An 18,557-nucleotide genomic window follows, 5' to 3' on the forward strand; every position below is an offset into this window, starting at 1 on the left:
TAGGAAGCATTCTGGCTCTACTTACGCCAAGAAAGATTTGTTCCTTCTTCTGAAAGTCCATGGAATATTCAATATTCTTCACCAGCATCATAATTCAAAGACATCAACTTTTATTTTACCTTTCATAATTATTGTCCATTTTCAAGTACATATGAGGTGATTGAAAATGCCATAGTATGATAGTTATATAATTTTATGTCAGTTTGAAGATATGTAAAAGTGTAAGGTTGGTATCCAATCTGTCAATCACACCATAGCCTGATGGTGCCTCTTTGTGGCCATGGCTTTCTCATAAGGAGGGCCCTGGGAACCTCCCCTTCTTTTTGCATTCACCTGACTGCTTCCTGCCCACGTTGAGAGCTGCCAGAGTCTTGCCATGCTTCCATCGACCTTGGGTCCACAAGACATTGCAATCACTGGCCTTTGACATCCCTGCATTCTGCATCATTGCATGTAACTGCGTAAGTTGGAAAGGAACTTATGGGCTAGTGTTGGACTTATGGACTTGAGTTGGACTGGCCTGGGATATTTCCTTGAAATAGAAATACTATAATGACTTCTTGATAGAAAACTATTTATTGCACATATATGAGTAGCACTTGATTTGTGTCTCTAGTCAGCCTGGCTTACATCCAGTTCACTGCCATCAAGTTGATTCCAACCCTTAGCAACTCTATAGGACAGGGGAGAGATATCCCTGTGGGTTTCCAATACTGGAACTTTGTATGGGAGCAGAACTGTTGATCTTGTGTTGAGCAACCCAACTGGGTTGGTTCTGACGCATTATATTTGTAACCACTATACCACTAGGGCTCAGCTGTGCCTTATTCTTCAAAGTGACATCTTTTAACACTGGAAATTGGTTCAGCAAGATTTACCAGTGTACTCGGTCATGCGACTTATTTTCTTTTTACACTGTCTTGATTGTCATGTGAGGGAAAATCTACAGAGTAAATTGATTTTCCTTACAATTCATGCAATGTTTTATGATATTGATTGCAATACCTATAATGCAATACTACTTTTCCTATTCCCTCCCTTTGTTTGCCGTTTCCATTGGTCTTTCGTTCCCATTCCTTCCTGCCTTCTGAGTAACTCCCTGACAAATGCTGGGCTCTGAATTGTACATCGTTGACAGTATAGGTCTCCTATTTGGGGGCTGAAAGTTGAGCCATGGAGGTGAGGTCAGGTGTCAAATGGGAATTCCACTAGTGCCTATCATATCCTAAGGTTAGTCTTCTTATTTTGAGTTCTACATTTTCCCAAGTTGATCCAGGGCCTACTACTATGAGTACTCTCAGAGCAATCTGCAGTGAGAACCCTATGCTATCTTGGTCTTCTGGACTCAGCGCTGTGGAGCCTGGGCTTCATGTGGTCAGTGAATCCCTTTCATCTTCTTTTGATGCTATCTGTGTAATTCTGTATTTTGAATTTCTCTTCCATTTTTTCAGCTAGTGAAATGCACATGCTTTTCATTTTTGCTGTCCTAATTCCAGGTCTTTGCACCTTTTCATATAATTCTTTATTCCATCTTTTTAAATTCCCCTTTGAAATTTTATGTTCAGCTTCTTTATTCAGCGTCTTTACGTCATCAATTATTTCTATATTTCTCTCTCTCTCTTTTTCGTACTTCATCATTTCTTTCATTGGCTTCAGCTACTCCACATTCAACGTGACATCCATTTTGTCTTTTCTTTAGTTTCTATCTTTTTAATTATCTTTGAATTTCTTTATTTATGATGTTCTTGATATTATTGCAGAACTCGTATCATCTCAGGTGATTTGTGTTCAATGTGTCAACTTTCATCTTGAAGTATCCTCTAATTTAGATGAGATGTACTCAAATTCATACTTTGACTCTTGGGGACTTGTTTTAATTTTATTTGAATTCGAGTTGAATTTGCCATTGATGGTTTGTTCCACAGTTGGTCTCCAGTCTCGTGACTGATGATATTGAACTTCTTTATACCGTAAATACTTGAGTATAAGCCGAGTTTTTTTCAGCACATTTTTTATGCTGAAAAAGCACCCCAGCTTTGGGGGGTAAAATTAGTTGCCTTGGGTTATACTCGAGTATATATAGTAGTTTATTTCAACAGATGTAGTTGATTTAATTCCTGTGTATTTCTATCCAATATACATGATCCATGTCTATGGTTACTGTTTACATCACTGAAAAATATATGTTCAATCAATAAGCCATCCTTATTGGAATATTCTGTCATGAGATCTCCCATATGGCTTCCATCCCCATGGCCATATTTTCTAACTAGTGATCCTCCTCCTTAGTTTCCAATTTTTGCATTCAAGTCATCAGTAATCTTGATTGCATGTTTCATCAATTTCAGACTGAAAAGGTTGGTAAAAATCCTCAATGGCTTTATTGTTAGCATTAGTGGTTGGTGTGTCAATTTGAATAATAACTTTATTAATTATTCATCCTTGTAGGTGTAATATATCCTACACCTAACAATGGTGAACATTGGAATCGATGTTGAAACATTCTCTTTTTTAACATGAAAGTCATCCATTCCTTTCAAATTTGTTACTCTGGTATGTAAACCATATTATTATGACATTCAAAATGGCCAATACCAGTCTATTTCAGTTCAATAACACCTAGAGTGTTTGATCTTTATGTGTTCCATTTTTTCATGGCTTCCAATTTTTCTAGATCCATATTTCATGCATCCCATCTTCTTGTTAGTGGTTATTGCAGTACTGCTGTTTCTTCTCATTTTGAGTCATTGCCACATCAACAAATATAGGTCCTGAAAACTTTATATCACTAAGGTCAACTCTACTTTGAGGAGACAGCTCTTCCCCAATTATATTTTGAGTGTCTTCCAACTTGAGGGGTTCATCATCCTGCACTATATGAAACAATATTCCACTGCTATCAATGTGCTCCACAAACACCACTATTTTTTTTCAGATGTAGATTGGCAGGTTATTCTTTCTAGTCTATTTAGCTTGTAAGCTTTTCTGAAAATTTTCCACCACGGGTAACTATGCTTGTGTTTGAAATACCAGTGGTATATCTCACAAGTTATGATAGTGCAAGAACCTGACATGTCTGACAACTTGGCATGCTAGCCTAATTCCGAATGGCCAGCATGTCTCTCTTCCTGCTTTCTCTAGTTTCTGTAGACCACTGTACCTGAGCATGCATGGCTTAGGAGGTTGTGGAGTTAATTCTTGCTTCCTGGAGTAACCCTTAACCAATGACCCATAGGAGTTGTTGGACAAATAGCCACACTCCCTCACATTCTGGGCAGAATAACTAGTGGATTTTCTACAGTGTCTCCAGTAAGATTAACCTCCAGTTGCTCACAATTTTAAATTGTTTGATAATGTACTTTTCATTGGCTGCCTTCGTTCCCTTTTCTGTTTCCCATTTCCTTATTGATATCTCCCCCCAAAAATGGCTTAATTAAAACCTTTGTCTCAGGATCTAATCCTATGGGGAACCAAAACTCAATCACACAAGACATTTGTCAAATCATGGACTTAGTGGTTATATCTATTATATGTGTAGGTCATGGAAGACGAGGATTCATACCATCACTTTGAATAGTCATTCGGAGTGCCAACTGGGTCCCCAGCATAGATCCTGGACATCAAAACTCACTGTTTCCTGTATGATAACACTTCCTTTTAGACTTCTGTCATTCAAAAAACTCAACAAATAGCTTGCTGTCTCACTTCAAATTTTGTAGTGTGCAAATATGGCTATGTTTTCATTGTGTGTTCAGCACTGGACAAATCAGCTTTGACCAGGAAGGTGAAGTCATGTGGAGAAAAAAACCAAAAACACTAGCAGCTGTGTGTTGTGGAAGAAAACGCTGTGGATGAAGTGCAATTGTTAGGGAACAGAGACCAGAAAGATAAACCAATAAGTGTCCACTGTTCTGATATTAAGGAGAACACTGGTGAGGCAGTAATTAAGCACTTAAGGGCTAATCAATCAGCAGTTTAAACCCCCCATCTTCCCCAAGGAAGAGTTACGATGTGGCAGTCTGACCCCCTTAAGATTTACATTTATTACCACTACCAACTGATCTGAGAGGCATAGCATTAGGGAATCCTGGATAGCATTCTTAACGAGCTCTAATGGCAGAGTGGACTCCTCATTGATCTCCTAACCACAAAGTAAGTGGTTCTAACCTATCAGTTGGTCCATGTGAGAAATATGAGTTTGTCTGCTCTGGTAAAGATTTAAGCCTTGGAAAATGAAAGGGTGAAGTTCTATTCTATCTTGTAGGGTCTCTATGAGTCAGCTTCAACACAATGATAATGAGTTTGCTTTGGAATTTTGGGATAGAAAGGAGAAATATGTGCAACAAAGTTTAAACTTATTTTAAAAGTTCAGGGGTATTGCTCAGAGAGAGATTCTTGGAACCCACAAGACTGTTGTCCTTAGGCACCTTCAGATCTGGAAATGAACTCACTCCTTTGGCTCAATCTTCAGCCAAACAATAGGTAGATCTATAAGGTAAAAAGTAACACTAATCAACTATTTGAATCAAAAGGATATAATTTATTCAAAGATAAAGTTCAGAAGGGTCAGGAAAGAAGGGGGAATGGAAACAGGAAATACAAGGAGGAAGTGCGATAAGTGATATTACGTTGAGCAGACTGCAGTCAATATCATGAAGCAAAATATGTGTGACCTGTCACATGGAAAACGGATGTATTCTGTAAAGCTTCACCCATCTCACAATAAAGAGATTTTTTTTCAGCCTTGGAAACCTATGAGGCAATACTATTCTGTCCTATAGGGTACCCATGAGTTGAAATCAACTCAGTGGCAATGGGATATTGATGCTGATGCTTTCTTCCGATTCTAAAAAATAGGGTTATTAGCAATTATTGTGGAAATAGCATGAATGAGACTATGTAAATGGGGTTGGTTACAGATAAATTCTTGTAAATGTTAAAGGATAAGTGATTCAGGATGGACTTACCCAAACAGAGAAAATTATTGCAAGATTTTGTTCCAGGGATAAAATAAAAATAGGCTTCCTGTGGGTAAGGCTTAAGCCTATAGATATGGAATTTAAGGAACTGGTATTCCATGATGGTCACCTTCCCGACACAATCACTCAAGACAAAAAGTGGGTGTATAAACAAATGAGGTGAAGAAAGCTTATGGAGCCAGCTATCAAAAGATAAAGAGTCTAGGGTTTTAAAGACTAGAAGGTTCACAAGTGGCCATCTAACTCAGAAGCAATAAAGCGCACATGAAAGAAGCACACCAGCCTGTGTGATCACAAGATGTAGAAGGGATCAGGTATCAGGCATAAAGAACAAAAAGAATCATATCATTGTGAATGGGGGGGGGTACAGTTAGGGGATCCAAGATCTATCTGTAGGCAACTGGACAACCCCTTACAGAAGGGTCGCTGGGAGGAGATGAGCCAGTCAGGATGCAGTATAGCAACGATGAAACATATAACTTTCTTCTCGTTCCTAAATGCTACCGCGCCCACTATCATGATCCCAATTCTACCTTACAAACCTGGCTAGACCAGAGAATATATACTGGTCCATATAGGAACTGGAAACACAGGGAAACCAGGACAGATGACCCCTTCAGGACTGGTGCTGAGAGTAGCAATAACAGGAGGGTGGAGGAAAGGTGGGGTAGAAAGAGGGATCTGATTACAAGGATCTACATATAACCTCCTCCATGAGGGAGGGACAACAAAAAAGTGGGTGAAGGTAGATGTCGGACAGTGAAAGATAGGACAGAATAATAATTTATAAATTATCAAGGGTCCATGAGGGAGGGGGAGGGGGAAGGAGGGGAAATGAGGAGCTAATACCAAGGGTTCAAGTAGAAAGCAAATGTTTTGAGAATGATGATGGCAACAAATGTACATAGTGGATTTATGTATAGATTGTACTAAGAGTTGTAGGAGCCCCCAATAAAATGATTCTTTTTAAAAACCTCAAAGAGCAAAATACACTACGGTTTATTGTACATCAATGATACTTAAATAAAATTACATAAAAGAGGGGAAAAAGAAATGGAATTTAAGGTAAAGAAAGTACTCCCTTTGAAGACCATATTGCAAATATATATTTAGGCAGGCAATTAGATAAAGACATTTTAAGTCTGGGCTTCTATACCTGCCATCTGTCTGTTATGAAAAGTATAATTAGCAACTAGAATCTCTCATACAAAATCAACTCAATATGGTCTTTCTGGTCTGACCTCCGTGGTGTTCTACTCTGCTTTGATGGAGCTCATCATATCATGACTCTATAACAAGATTGAGGAGTTATTTGCATTCTTATGTGGAAGGTAAATCTGTTTGGCCATTCTGTTAGACTAGTTCATTTTCTTTCCTACCATCCCATCTGCCATTTTAATTCAAAACAAGGAGAAAGGCATGTATGTGCCTTTTGAGGAAGGACAAGATTTTGGTGTGGAAGAAATTCTCTTCTAGACTGCAAGGTAAGTATTTACCCCCTCTAGCCCTGTTGGAGGAGGGGAAAAGGAAGAGAGACAAGGCAAAGAGAACAACATAGTTAGTTTCATGCCTCCTTACTTTACCTGGGGATTGAGGGGAATATCAGTGCTATGGACCTGTTGTGCTCCCCATTTAAAAGCATGAAGAATAGAGGCTGCCAGGCAGAGCAGCCCTATGGGAAGTCACTGAAGACAAACATATAGAGTGCCATCAAGTCTACTGTGATCCATGGAGACCTTATATGAAATGGAATGGAGTGCTGTCTTATCTGGCACCATTGTCACACATTCCTGAATGTTGAAGTCCATTGTTGCAGCGATTAGGTCAATCTGCATCAACAAGGATCTTCCCTGTCCCTCTATTTCATCAAATATGTTGTCTTCCTCTAGCAATTGTCCACTGATTGTGTGTCCAAAACACATTAGTCAGTCAGTGTTCTCTTGTGATCCATAAGGTTTTCTTTCAGTAATTTTTGGAAGTGGACTGTCAGGCCCCTCTTCCTTGTCTGTCTTAGTCTAGAAGCTTCACTGAAACCTGTCCACCATGGGCAATCCTGCTGGTATTTGAAATTCTGGGAACTGAGCTTCCAGCATCATAACAATACACAAAGCATTATAGTACAACGAACTGTCAGATGAGTGAAGGATATCTATATCTATATCTAAATGTATATCTAAATCTATATCTATATCTATAGATAGATAGATATATGGAGGGAGAGAGTAAAACTGGCAATGCAGTCTGATTAGGCAGTATTCTGATGATCTGCTGCTAACAGAAAGTATCCCCACAATTAAGATCTTAAAGTAATGATAATATAAATTTTGCTCACAAATCTGCAATCTGGGCAGAGCTCAGTGAGGACACTAGTTTTGGCTTCATCAAGCATTAGCTGGGGTAGCTCAAAGAAAGAGGCTGCAGCTCTCTTAAGACTCCCTCACACGACTGATACTTCTATTGGTTGGAGCTCAAGAAGAACCCTACATGTGACATTTTCATTTGGCTTGGTCTTCCTTGCAATATCCTGACAGGGTCCCAATGGTGAACAACCCAATACGACCAGGTGGAAGTCACAGAGCAACACTTCTGCCATAGTCAAAGGCCTGCCAAGATGCAAGGAAGTGGGAAAGCAGGCCCTGTTTTTGGAAAAATGAACACAAACTCATCTTGTAACAAGAGAATGTGCGATGTGAAACATTAGGACAGTCATCTTTGAAGGACACAACCTGCCACGAGCCAAGATACAGAGACAGATTTCTATGAAAGCGGAAGGGCAGGACTTAGACTTAAAGATAAAGCCACAGACTTCATAGGACAAGAGCAATAGGGAGACAAGCAAAGGAAAGCTCTAGGACGCAAGCCTAACATGGCTAAAGATAAGGACAATGTCAGGACTGAACTGGAAGCAAGCAGACACCTGTGCAAGGCAGAACCCGTGAAGTTGTGAGTGCCTTCAAAGCTAAGTCAAAGTACCTTGGGGCGTGAGAAGGGAAGGAACAGGAGAAGGAATTAATGGGTATGTTTATGGAATTTGTAAGTCTGGGGACAGAGCATCAGGAATAGCTGGGTTCTGGCACTCAGTTGATACCATCAGAGTTTGAACCTTTTCCGTTCAGTGCTGTTTCCTTTTGAGTTTCACGCAGGCTTCCTGATGACAGCTGTAGTTTTATCTAGAAGCTCAGGAATTCTATTAGAGAGAGGCTCTTTTCCTTTCTAATCATTGGTGGTACTATCAGGGAAGCATTGGATTGCTAACTGCAAGGTTGGCAGTGCTACCCTACCAGCTACCTCATAGGGAAAAAGATGGAACTTTCTGCTCACATAAATATTTACAGTCTGAGAAACCCCACAGGGGCCTTCTATGATTCAAAATGGACTCATTGGCAATGGGGTAATTGTTTCTGGGGCATTTTTAGGGTTAGATATCATTAACCTAGCATGAGTCAAATACTGAGTCTGACCCAGTCCCTTTGGACAGAGCAAAGTCATGCCCTGACTAGGCAGGCCTGGAGCTGGCAGATTGGATCAATGCCAGCAGAAGCATGGAGATGGAGCATGGTGGAAGAGTGATCCCAAAGATACAAGCCATGTGCTGTGAGTGGAAGAAGGGCAAATGAATGCTGCATTAATTAACCAGTCATTGACAAAATGAGGTTGCATAACAAATGGCTCCAAAACCCAGCAGTTCAACACACAGCCCAACCCCTTCCCTCCCACACACACAGTTCTTAAAATTCAGCATCAGGGAGATTAACTGTAACTGTGAACTTGGCACTTCAGGGCTTGGAAGAGATGACAGTGCATGTAAAGTCCTTGGGGCAGGAGAGATCTTGGTGTGACTGAAAGCCCAGAAGAAGACTAATTTGGGGGAGGTGAGATAATAGGATGGAGTTTTCAGTGAGCATTTCCTTGAGAGCTTTCAAGCAAAAGCGATTTTTCTATATTCATGTTTTAGAAGTAGATCTCCACCCATTGGGTAAAGCTTTGGGTAATGGATTGGTGTCGGTATGCAGGGAAAAAATAAATGGGCTTGTTATGGATTAGGAGCCTGTGGTAGTCACCTAATCTTGTGTCGAGTTAAGGATTAGGAGTGTAGGCGTGGAGTGTAGGCTGCCAATCTGGAGATAGTCAGTTAGATTTTTATGTGGGCATAGCCTTCTCCTGAGAACTCTGAGAAATCTGGTACTTCCTCCTTGGAGGTGGAAGACCTCTCTCTCTCTCTCTCTCTCTCTCTCTGCTACTCGTTGGGAGACATCACAGAAGGCAAGCCAAATGGATGCGACCAGACCTCTGAAGCCAAAGAAGCCTCAGAGAGATCGCTGCCAGCACTGAGATGCTTACAATGCCACTGGATCCACAAGACTTTCCACCCATTGGCCTGTGATTATCCTGCATTCAGCATCACTGCACAGGTTTTATGGGTCTGAAAAGGAATTTATAGATTGGTATCAGACATATGGGCTAATATCAGACTTATGGATTTGATCTGCACTGGGCTGGGACGTTTGCTTAATGTACAAATACTGATTGATATAAAACTCTCTCTCTGAACTTATAAGGCAGAATTAGACCAGAACATGTACTCTGGTACAGACAGGAGCTGGAAACACAGGGAATCCACGACAGATGATCCCTTCAGGACCAGTGGTGAGAGTGGCAATACCAGGAGGGTGGAGGGAAGGTGGGGTAGAAAGAGTGAACCAATTACAAGGATCTACATAAAACCTCTGGCCTGGGGGACGGACAACAGAAAAGTGGGGGAAGTGAGATGTTTGACATGTAAGATATGACAAAATAATTTATATATTATCAAGGATTTAAGAGGGAGGGGGAGGAGGATAGAAGTGGGGAAATGAGGAGCTCATACCAAGGGCTCAAGTAGAAAGCAAATATTTTGAGAAGGATGAGGGCAACACATGTACAAATGCACTTGACACACAATGGGTGGATGGATGGATGGATGGATGGGTGGATGGATGGATGGATGGATGGAATGACTGTGATAAGAATTGTATGAGCCCCCAATAAAATTATCAAGGGTTCATAAGGAGGGGGGAGTGGGGAGGGAGGAGAAAAATGAGGAGCAGGTGCCAGGGGCTTATGTGGAGAGCAAATGTTTTGACAATGATGAGGGCAATGAATGTATAAATGTGCTTTATAATGGATGGATGGATTGTGATAAGAGTTGTATGAATCCCTAATATAATGATTAAATAATAGGGAAATGATTTTTAAAAACCACCAACTCTCTCTCATACACATGAGTCTCCCTCGATTTTCTCTAGCATACCCAGACTAATACACAGTTCGCCCCTGTCCTATAGGGCAGCTATGAGTTGGCATGGACTTGAGGGCAGTGGGTTTGTTAGGGCTTTGGAGTTCAGCAGGCCTTTGTTGGTGTGTTTGAGTCTATTTTTGTAGCTGTTGTGTGCAGGTCAGTGGCTCACCTTCCAGCACTCTATAGGACCATATTTTGTTGTGACCCATAAGGCTTTCATTTGTTAATATTTGGAAGTAGATCACCAGGTCTTTCTTCCTAGTCTGCCTTAGGCTAGAGCAGTGGTTCTCAATCTGTGGGTTGTGACCCCTTTTGGGGTCCAGCGACCTTTTAACACGAGTCACCCGATTCATGGCAGTAGCAAAATTACAGTTATGAAGTAGCAAGGAAAATGATTTTATGGTTGGGGGTCACCACAACATGAGGAATTGTATTAAAGGAAGGTTGAGCACCACAGGGCTCGAGGTTCCACTGAAGCCTGCCCATCATTGCTGACCCTTCTGGGGTTTGTCATATCGGTGGCACGGCTTCCAATTTCACAGCAACACTCTAGCTACCACTGCACCACGAACTGATAGACAGGTGGTGGACTGTTCTTAAAAGCCACCTGATTTACGATGCTTTGTTTTGACAGCCCTGGAAAATGGATACAGAATCTAGTTTCATAGTCAATGCAAGACACACCTTGGGGCAGTAGGGATGGCATGAAGTGAATAGATTCAAAGTATATTTTAGGGAGAGGAAGGATGACAGTTAATGCCTGGGGGGGGGGGGGTGTGCAAGAAGGAAGGAAGCAGAGACACCATTGATATTAAGTGCCTGAGTTAAGACAGGAATATCCAGGGAAGCTGGTGGGTCATGATGGAAGAATTTCACACTCCCCGGGGACAGGGGGAGCATTGATTAGTTTATATGTCTGCGCATCTTCTCAGACAATAGAGGCTTTGTCATCCTCAAATGAAGCATGCAGTTGGAGCTCAGAGAGGGCATGCAGTGCAAATGAAGACTGGGTTGGTTGAGATGGGTGGACCAGGGCCACTAGTCAATTCTGAAGAGCTTCAGAAAACCTGCCCAGTGTCTCTTGAAGAGTGGGCATGTCTCATAGCCACAGAGGGCCTTTTAATGTTTTACCTCCCACTGCAGCAGCGTGAGGCTCTATCAGCTCATCCTGGAAAGGAAACATACTACCTGCCATCAGGTTCATTTCTTCAAAAAGGATGGAAGAATACAAATGAAAGACTACAATTTGAAGGGGTCTTAGGCAGACTATCAGGCTCATTAAAGCTTCATTTATTAAAACTTCATTATTCAGAGACATTCTCCCAGTAGGATGTATGCTGGGGTGGGGGTGGGCATGAGGAGGAAGGCTTGGAGCAGGGTAGGGGAACAACCCCACACCCCCAAAAAATACCTTCCCACGAAGCAATTCCAGTGGGCACAGATTAGATAGAAGTTTCATCCTCTGGTCACTTGATGTTTGTCCCTCTCTTTTATCTGAGTGCTCTTTCCACATTGCTCAGATGAAGCATCAAATTTATATTAAAATGCAAGTTAGGAAGCATCATCCCCAACCAACCCTGTTCATCAAAATGGTAGTGCTCTCTCCGGGTACCCTGAGTTCAGTCTGACAACAAGCTGAACCAGTTGAGCTGGGGCTCTGTGAGGCCCGGGAGCATGAGTTCATTAATATCCGACCCATAATGCCTTGCTGTGTTTGTGCCAACAAAGCCCTGTCACTCCTTACCTAAGGATTTACTCACTCCTTGAAACAGGCATTTATTTACACACAGTTTGACCTCATGATGGTGTTCAGCAGATGTGGATCTTACTTATTTGCATTGTTCTGTGACAGTTGCAAAATTCGTTAGTGGCTCAGGGATCAATCCTCTGTGGACTGCCCTGAAGCTAGATGAAGCAAGCTGGTTCTTGCTGATTCATCCTCCCTCCTTAGGATTGCTTGCTAGTCAGAATAACATAGTGTCCATTAAAGAAACCGCCTGTATCAGTTTAAATTTGTGACCTGGGGGGGAGGGAGGGTCATGATCACAAGTGACAGAAACTGACGCTTGACTAACTTAGGGGAAAAGGCCTATTGGTGGATAAATGGTGGGAAGACAAGAACATGTGGCAAATGCCTGGGCAATCTCAGGGCTGTGAAGCAGGTACTGGCGAAACACTCCTCCTGAGGCCAAAGCGTGCCCTCTGTAGTACATTAAATCACATTCACAAACACACATTCATGTTCACATGGAACCTGAGGCTATGGCCTTACTTGGAGAGGAGGTCTTGGCAGATGTGCTTAGTTAAGGATTTCAAGAGCTCCATCTTTCTGGGTTTAGATTTCAGATGGATGCTACATGCACTGATTGGTGTGTTCTTATAAGAAGAGGAGTGGGAAAACAGAGACCCCGTGTGAAGACACTGGCAGAGATTGGATCAGTGCATCTATAAGCCAAGAAATATCAAGGATTAGCAGCAGTGACCAGAAGCAGAGAGAGGCTACTTTGATTCTCCTTCAGAGCTCTCAGAAGGAATGAATCTTGCCCACACCTTAATTTTAACCCTTTGCCCTTCAGAAAACTGAGAGAACAGATGCCTGCTGTTTAAGTCACTCGATTGGTAGCCATTTGTTACAGCTACCCAAAAGAACCATTATGGATTGATCTGTAGCCCCCTCAAAATATGTGAGAAATTTGAACCTTGGTGGACATGATCCTGTTTGAAAAGAATGGAGTTCTTTTGTAATATAAATGAGGCCCTATGGCCACTGGAGATCCCCTCATTGAGGGGTTTAGAAGAGGAGATGGGTCAGTCAGGGTGCGAGGTAGTACCGATGAAGAACACAGCTTTCCCCCAGATCCTGGATGCTTCCTGCCCCCAACTACCATGATCCAAATTCTACCTTGCAGGGCTGGATATGGCAGAGGTTGTACACTGGTGCATATGGGGGCGGGAGGCACAGGGAATCCAGGGTGGATGATACCTTCAGGACCAAAGGTGTGAGGGGCGATGCTGGGAGAGTGGAGGGTGAGTGGGTTGGAAAGGGGGAACTGATTACGAGGATCCACATGTGACCTCCTCCCTGGGAGATTGACAGCAGAGAAGGGGGGGAAGGAAGACTCGGGATAGGGGAAGACATGACAAAATAACAATGTATAAATTACCAAGGGTACATGAGGGAGGGGGGAGCGGGGAGGGAGAGGAAAAAAAAGGAGACCTGATGCAAAGGGCTTAAGTGGAGAGCAAATGCTTTGAGAATGATTGGGGCAGGGAATGTGCGGATGTGCTTTATACAGTTGATGTATGTATATGTATGAATTGTGATAAGAGTTGTATGAGCCCCTAATAAAATGTAAAAATAAGAAAATGATTAGGGCAAAGAATGTACAGATGTGCTTTATACAATTGGTGTATGTATATGTATGGATTGTGATAAGAGTTGTATGAGTCCCTAATAAAATGTTAAAAAAAAATGAGGCCATATGAGAATAGGCTTGAGCCTAAACCTAAACACTTCTGAGTTAAAGGCCAGGATAGACCCAGTAACACACAGTACGGGGAGAAAAATAGCGAGGAATGCCAAGGAACTTTCTGGTATCCACAAAGAAGGACCCTGACCTAGAGTCGCACCCCAAATTTGAACCTGTAAGCTCCAAAGCAGGGGGAAAAGTGTTTTAAGGCTACTGACTTGTTGGATAATTTTTGGTTAAGGGGTTTAAGACAAGAACTTAAGACATCCTCCAATCCTTCCTCTGGGTTCGTTCCATTTTTCTCACATTCAAGAGTCCTCCCAGAGGATTCAGTCAGGTGGTGGTTGTTGTTCAGTGTCATAGGGAGGGTTTGGATTCATTGTGACCATACATACAACATAGTCATACACTACCCGGTCCTGTACCATTCTCACAGTTGTTCTTAAGTTTGAGCCCATTGTTGCAGCCACTGTGTCAATCCCATTTGTTGAGGGCCTTCCTCTTTTTCATTGCCCCTCTACTTTCCAGAACACGATGTCCTGCTCCAGGGACTGATCTCTCCGGACAACATGTCAAAGTTAAGGCGAAGTCTCATTATCCTTGCCCTGAGGAACATTCTGTCTGTACTTCATCCAAGTTAGATGGGTTTGTTCTTTTGGCAGTCCATGGTACATTCATTACTCTTTTACATCAATACTAATCAAATATATCTATTCTTCTTTGGTCTTCCTTATTCAGTGTTCAACTTTCACATGAATATGAGACAGTTGAAAATACCATGGCCTGGGTCAACCCGCCCCAGTCCTCAAAGTAATCTCTTGCTTTTCAACACTTTAAAGAGGTCTCATGTAGCAGATTTGACTAGTGAAATGTGTCATTTGTTCTCTTCTCTGCTGCTTCCATGAGAATTGATTGTGGATTCAAGCAAGACAAAATCCTTGACAATTTCGATCTTTCCTCCATTTATCATGATGTTATCAATAGGTCCAGTTGTGAGGGTCTGGGCTTTCTTTACATTGAGTCATAATCCAAACTGAAGGCTTTAATCCTTCATCTTCAACAGCAAGTGAATCAAGTCCTTCTCATTTTCAGCAAAATTGTGTCATCTGTATAATGCAGGTTGTTAGTAAGCCTTCCTCCAACCTGATGCTCCATCAGGCACTGCCCCTTAATGAGTTTAGGTCATGAAGGATAGTCCTCCATAGGCACATTGATTATTACACAACCCCCCTCACATAATAAATTCAGAGAGAGAAAATTTCCCCAAAGCAATGGAAAGCTTACTAGAGAAGTGGAGGGTGCTCAAAGCCAAAGGTGACACAAACTGGAAGTCAATACTAGTTTTCAATACTTGCAGTTATCTAATAGTTCACTGCACTATCTACGAAAAGGTGAGGAGAACTGGGGCAATTCCATTAAAAAAAGACAATGCAGGGTATATAAGTCCGTCATTCCTCTGGAGAAGAAAAACACATAGTTGGGTTGTAGAGCTTTGTTTGCTTATCAACCGAATGTAGTTGTAAGGCAGGGGTGTGTGTGCACGCATGTGTGCGTGTGTGTGTGTGTGTGTGTGTGTGTGTGTGTGTTGAAGGGAAGGGTTTTGCTCTGTGGCAAGTTACTGATCTACAAGGAACTTTTATTTGACAAGGACATTGCCGAGAAAAAAAACGGGAAGCTTGTGTTCATCTCTGCTGAGAGGTGGAGTCAAAGAGATGGGCTTTATGACAGACACCCTGATCGTGCAACCAAACTATGAAATGGCCTCATACATTCAACACACATTTGCTGCACCTCCCCAGTGTGCTGCCCACATATTACCAGGCAGAGTGTTTTATGGGCAGCATTTTAGAGTTAGGCAGGCAGAGGGAGTGTCTTTGTGGGTGTTGCCTTTACCAGTCCTTGGATTGTTCTGGGACAGGCATGTCTTTTTCCTCTAAAGTAACTGATCGCGTGTAAAGAAGGAATATGTATATACTCAGTAAGATGGGTTAAACCAAACCCAACCTATGACAATCATCTCAATTGGAACACATAGCGACCCTATACAAATACCCGTAGGGTTTCCAAGTTTGTAACTCTTTTGGGGGGTCAACTACCATATCCTTCTCTTGCAGAACCACTACAGAGTTGACCGTTGTGTTAGCAGCTGAATGCTTAATCACTGTGCCCATTTTGTTTGCTGAGCCGCCCTCAAAACACTGAACAGGTTTTCTGGGTACCAAGTATGTCCACTTCTATGTCTGACATAGGGTGTTTGCTGAGCCGCCCTCAAAACACTGAACAGGTTTTCTGGGTACCAAGTATGTCCACTTCTATATCTGGCATAGGGTGTTTTCTCCAAGTTGATAGGAGGTGCAAATCAGTTACTAGGGGTTTGGCAGAGTCAGTATGGAAACTGGGAGGGTGTGTGAAATTTGAACCAGAGTAGAACAATTCCAAGACACTTCCTAGGGATTCCTGGCATATAATATGCAAATGATAGTCAAGATATATAACTGTGTCTCTGTTCTTGGTTCTGTCAGTACCTGGTGTGGCCACAAAGGAGAAACCTGTTCTCCTGCTATTTTGAGCATCTAGTGTGAATGACAGGAGATAAGTCACATGCTAATGAACCCTGGTGGTGTAGTAGTTAAGCACCATGGTGCCCGGCTATCAAAGGATATAGCGTCTGGGGTCTTAAAGACTGGAAGATAAACAGGGGACCATCTAGCTAATAAACAACAAAGCCCACATAGAAAAAGCACACCAGCCTACCCCAACATGATCGCTGAAGACAAAGCGGGTGCATAAGCACATGCGAGCATGTTTTCTTGATGTGCAATCACCCTTTACATGCAACTCTCTTATACATACGTGTTTCTGTGGATTTGTTTCTCAAATGCACCCAGACTAACATAAGCAGCGTGGAACGCATTTAAGAAGCCTAGACAAGGGCAGGGCAGGATATTCGGAGGGACTGGATCCAGAATTAGAGAGGAAGGAGCCCTGGTGGCAAAACGGGCTGCTAGCTCCCTGTCCCAAGGGGGACAATGAGAATGCTGGCTCCCATGAAGATTTACAGTCTTGAAAACTCCATATAGGGTCACTGTGGTTGGAATCTACTGGACGGCAGTGACCTTTTGGGATTGAAGGTGGAAGCCACCAATGACTTCCTGCCATTGAGCCAAGGAGCCTCCGGAGAGTGTGTGAATTTCTGGAATGTAGTGAACAACCTCTGCACATCTGCTTTTCGTGCTGCCCAAGTCATGCCCTTGGCCTTTGCTTAAACATATTCATCCAGAAGTGAACCATCACAGCTGCTCCCTCGGGAAGCTGGGGGCTGAGCTCTCTGGTTCCACTCTGTCAGTATTTCTGGTCCAGGTACCTCCCCTCTGCCCCGGCACAGGCAATGTGCTTTTGGAAGCAATGCTCCCTGGGTAGTGGGTGTGCTTTGCCTCCTCTGGCCTAACATGATGAATGCTGAGAGGGGGTGGATCCTAGGGGGTTAAACTCTCTGAACTTTACCTAGCCCAGGGGAAAACTTATTATTTAAAGTAAGTTTTAGACAGAATCTTTAGAAAGATAAATTGTTAACTTTATGTACACAATAACTCCCCAACACATAGGCTCAACCTCATAGGCTGTGGATGACCTTGAGCAGGTGCTCAGTCACAATGGGTTTCTATCAGGATTGAGAGTTCAGCTCTCTCAACTCTCCAACTGGTTATTAGCACCATAGTCGCGTTTCTATTTATGTAATTACTTTGTTTTAAGGGGGAAAAGACTCCCAATTCAACTATATTTTATTAGGAACTCCTTTGCTAAGTTTTACACAAGAAAAAGGCACACACTGCTGTTCTGGATGAAGGAGTGCATCCGCATAAGGCCAAAATGGTGTCGGAAGGACCCACAGCCACAGTGACTTAAATAAAATGACACCCATTCTGTCCTGCTGACTCTGACTCATAATGACTCTGTGTAGGGATCCTGAAGTTGCTACCTTTCCAGGAAGCAATAACCTCATCTTTCTCCTGTGGAATGACTAGTGGCTTTGAACCAGCGACCTTGCTCTTAATAGTCCAACACTATCCAGCATTACCACCTGGGCTCCTGAAAACTTAAACAAGACATAGAAAACAAACAACTTTGTCACAAAATTGTGACCAAAGACAGATCAATTCATGGAGTTTCAGGAGGGCCTGTGAGAGCATGAGCGGGACCTTCATTGGGATGTGCACACTACCGTATATCGTTGAGTCTGGACCGGGGAGTGGACGCAAGCACACTGCCTGAGGGACAAGCTTTCCACTGCCAGTCAGCAGTAGGAAAGAACTCAATGGCGGCTGAATCTGGGGCCCCTCAAAATGGATGTAGGGTCTCCACATAGACTCTCACTCTGAGCCACAGCCTATTGCTCAAAATTTAAGCTCAAATAAGACTTAAACGCCAAACATTCTGTTTCCTTAAAATAGGGTACTTCCAGGATCAGCTAGAAGTCTGCATGACCTATCAGATCTCAACGCCGATCTCAAATCACTTCACATGATCCCTTCTACCAGTCATGTAAAGGACAACTAGAGGTCTGCATGAGCGAGCCCAAATCGCCTCCTCACTTACCCATTCCAGAGGCTGTGCCTGTATAACCTATCGACTAACACATTCCCATATGCCGTGGTTATGAAACCAACCATCATGCTGGAATAAGGACCAATCACGATGCAAGGGTCAGGGTCAATGGGAAAGCAAAATAGAGACTGTGGGGAGCCAAGAGGGGTCCCTTCACTCAATCCCTAAACCTGATCTAATGTCACTAGACTGGGGTCTTCCTCACATCTCAAGGGCACCCGATTC

At 42.6% G+C, this 18,557-nt stretch overlaps 1 protein-coding gene across 2 annotated transcripts in view; it reads right to left on the reverse strand.

Moving 5' to 3' along the window:
• LOC142435926 (histone deacetylase 8-like) overlaps positions 1–18,557 on the reverse strand; it is a 111,704-nt gene that overhangs the window by 16,110 nt on the left and 77,037 nt on the right. Inside the window, exon 5 of one of the 2 annotated variants that reach the window (XM_075539967.1) lies at positions 2,967–4,488. The exons of the other annotated variant lie outside the window; for it this stretch is intronic. Coding sequence (XP_075396082.1) covers positions 4,461–4,488 — 28 coding nt within the window. The 3' untranslated portion in view covers positions 2,967–4,460. Of the gene's footprint in view, positions 1–2,966; positions 4,489–18,557 lie in introns of those variants that run through there. 2 annotated transcript variants of the gene reach the window in all.

This window comes from Tenrec ecaudatus, assembly GCF_050624435.1.
Source record: "Tenrec ecaudatus isolate mTenEca1 chromosome 11 unlocalized genomic scaffold, mTenEca1.hap1 SUPER_11_unloc_2, whole genome shotgun sequence".
NCBI classification, from domain to species: Eukaryota; Metazoa; Chordata; class Mammalia; order Afrosoricida; family Tenrecidae; genus Tenrec; species Tenrec ecaudatus.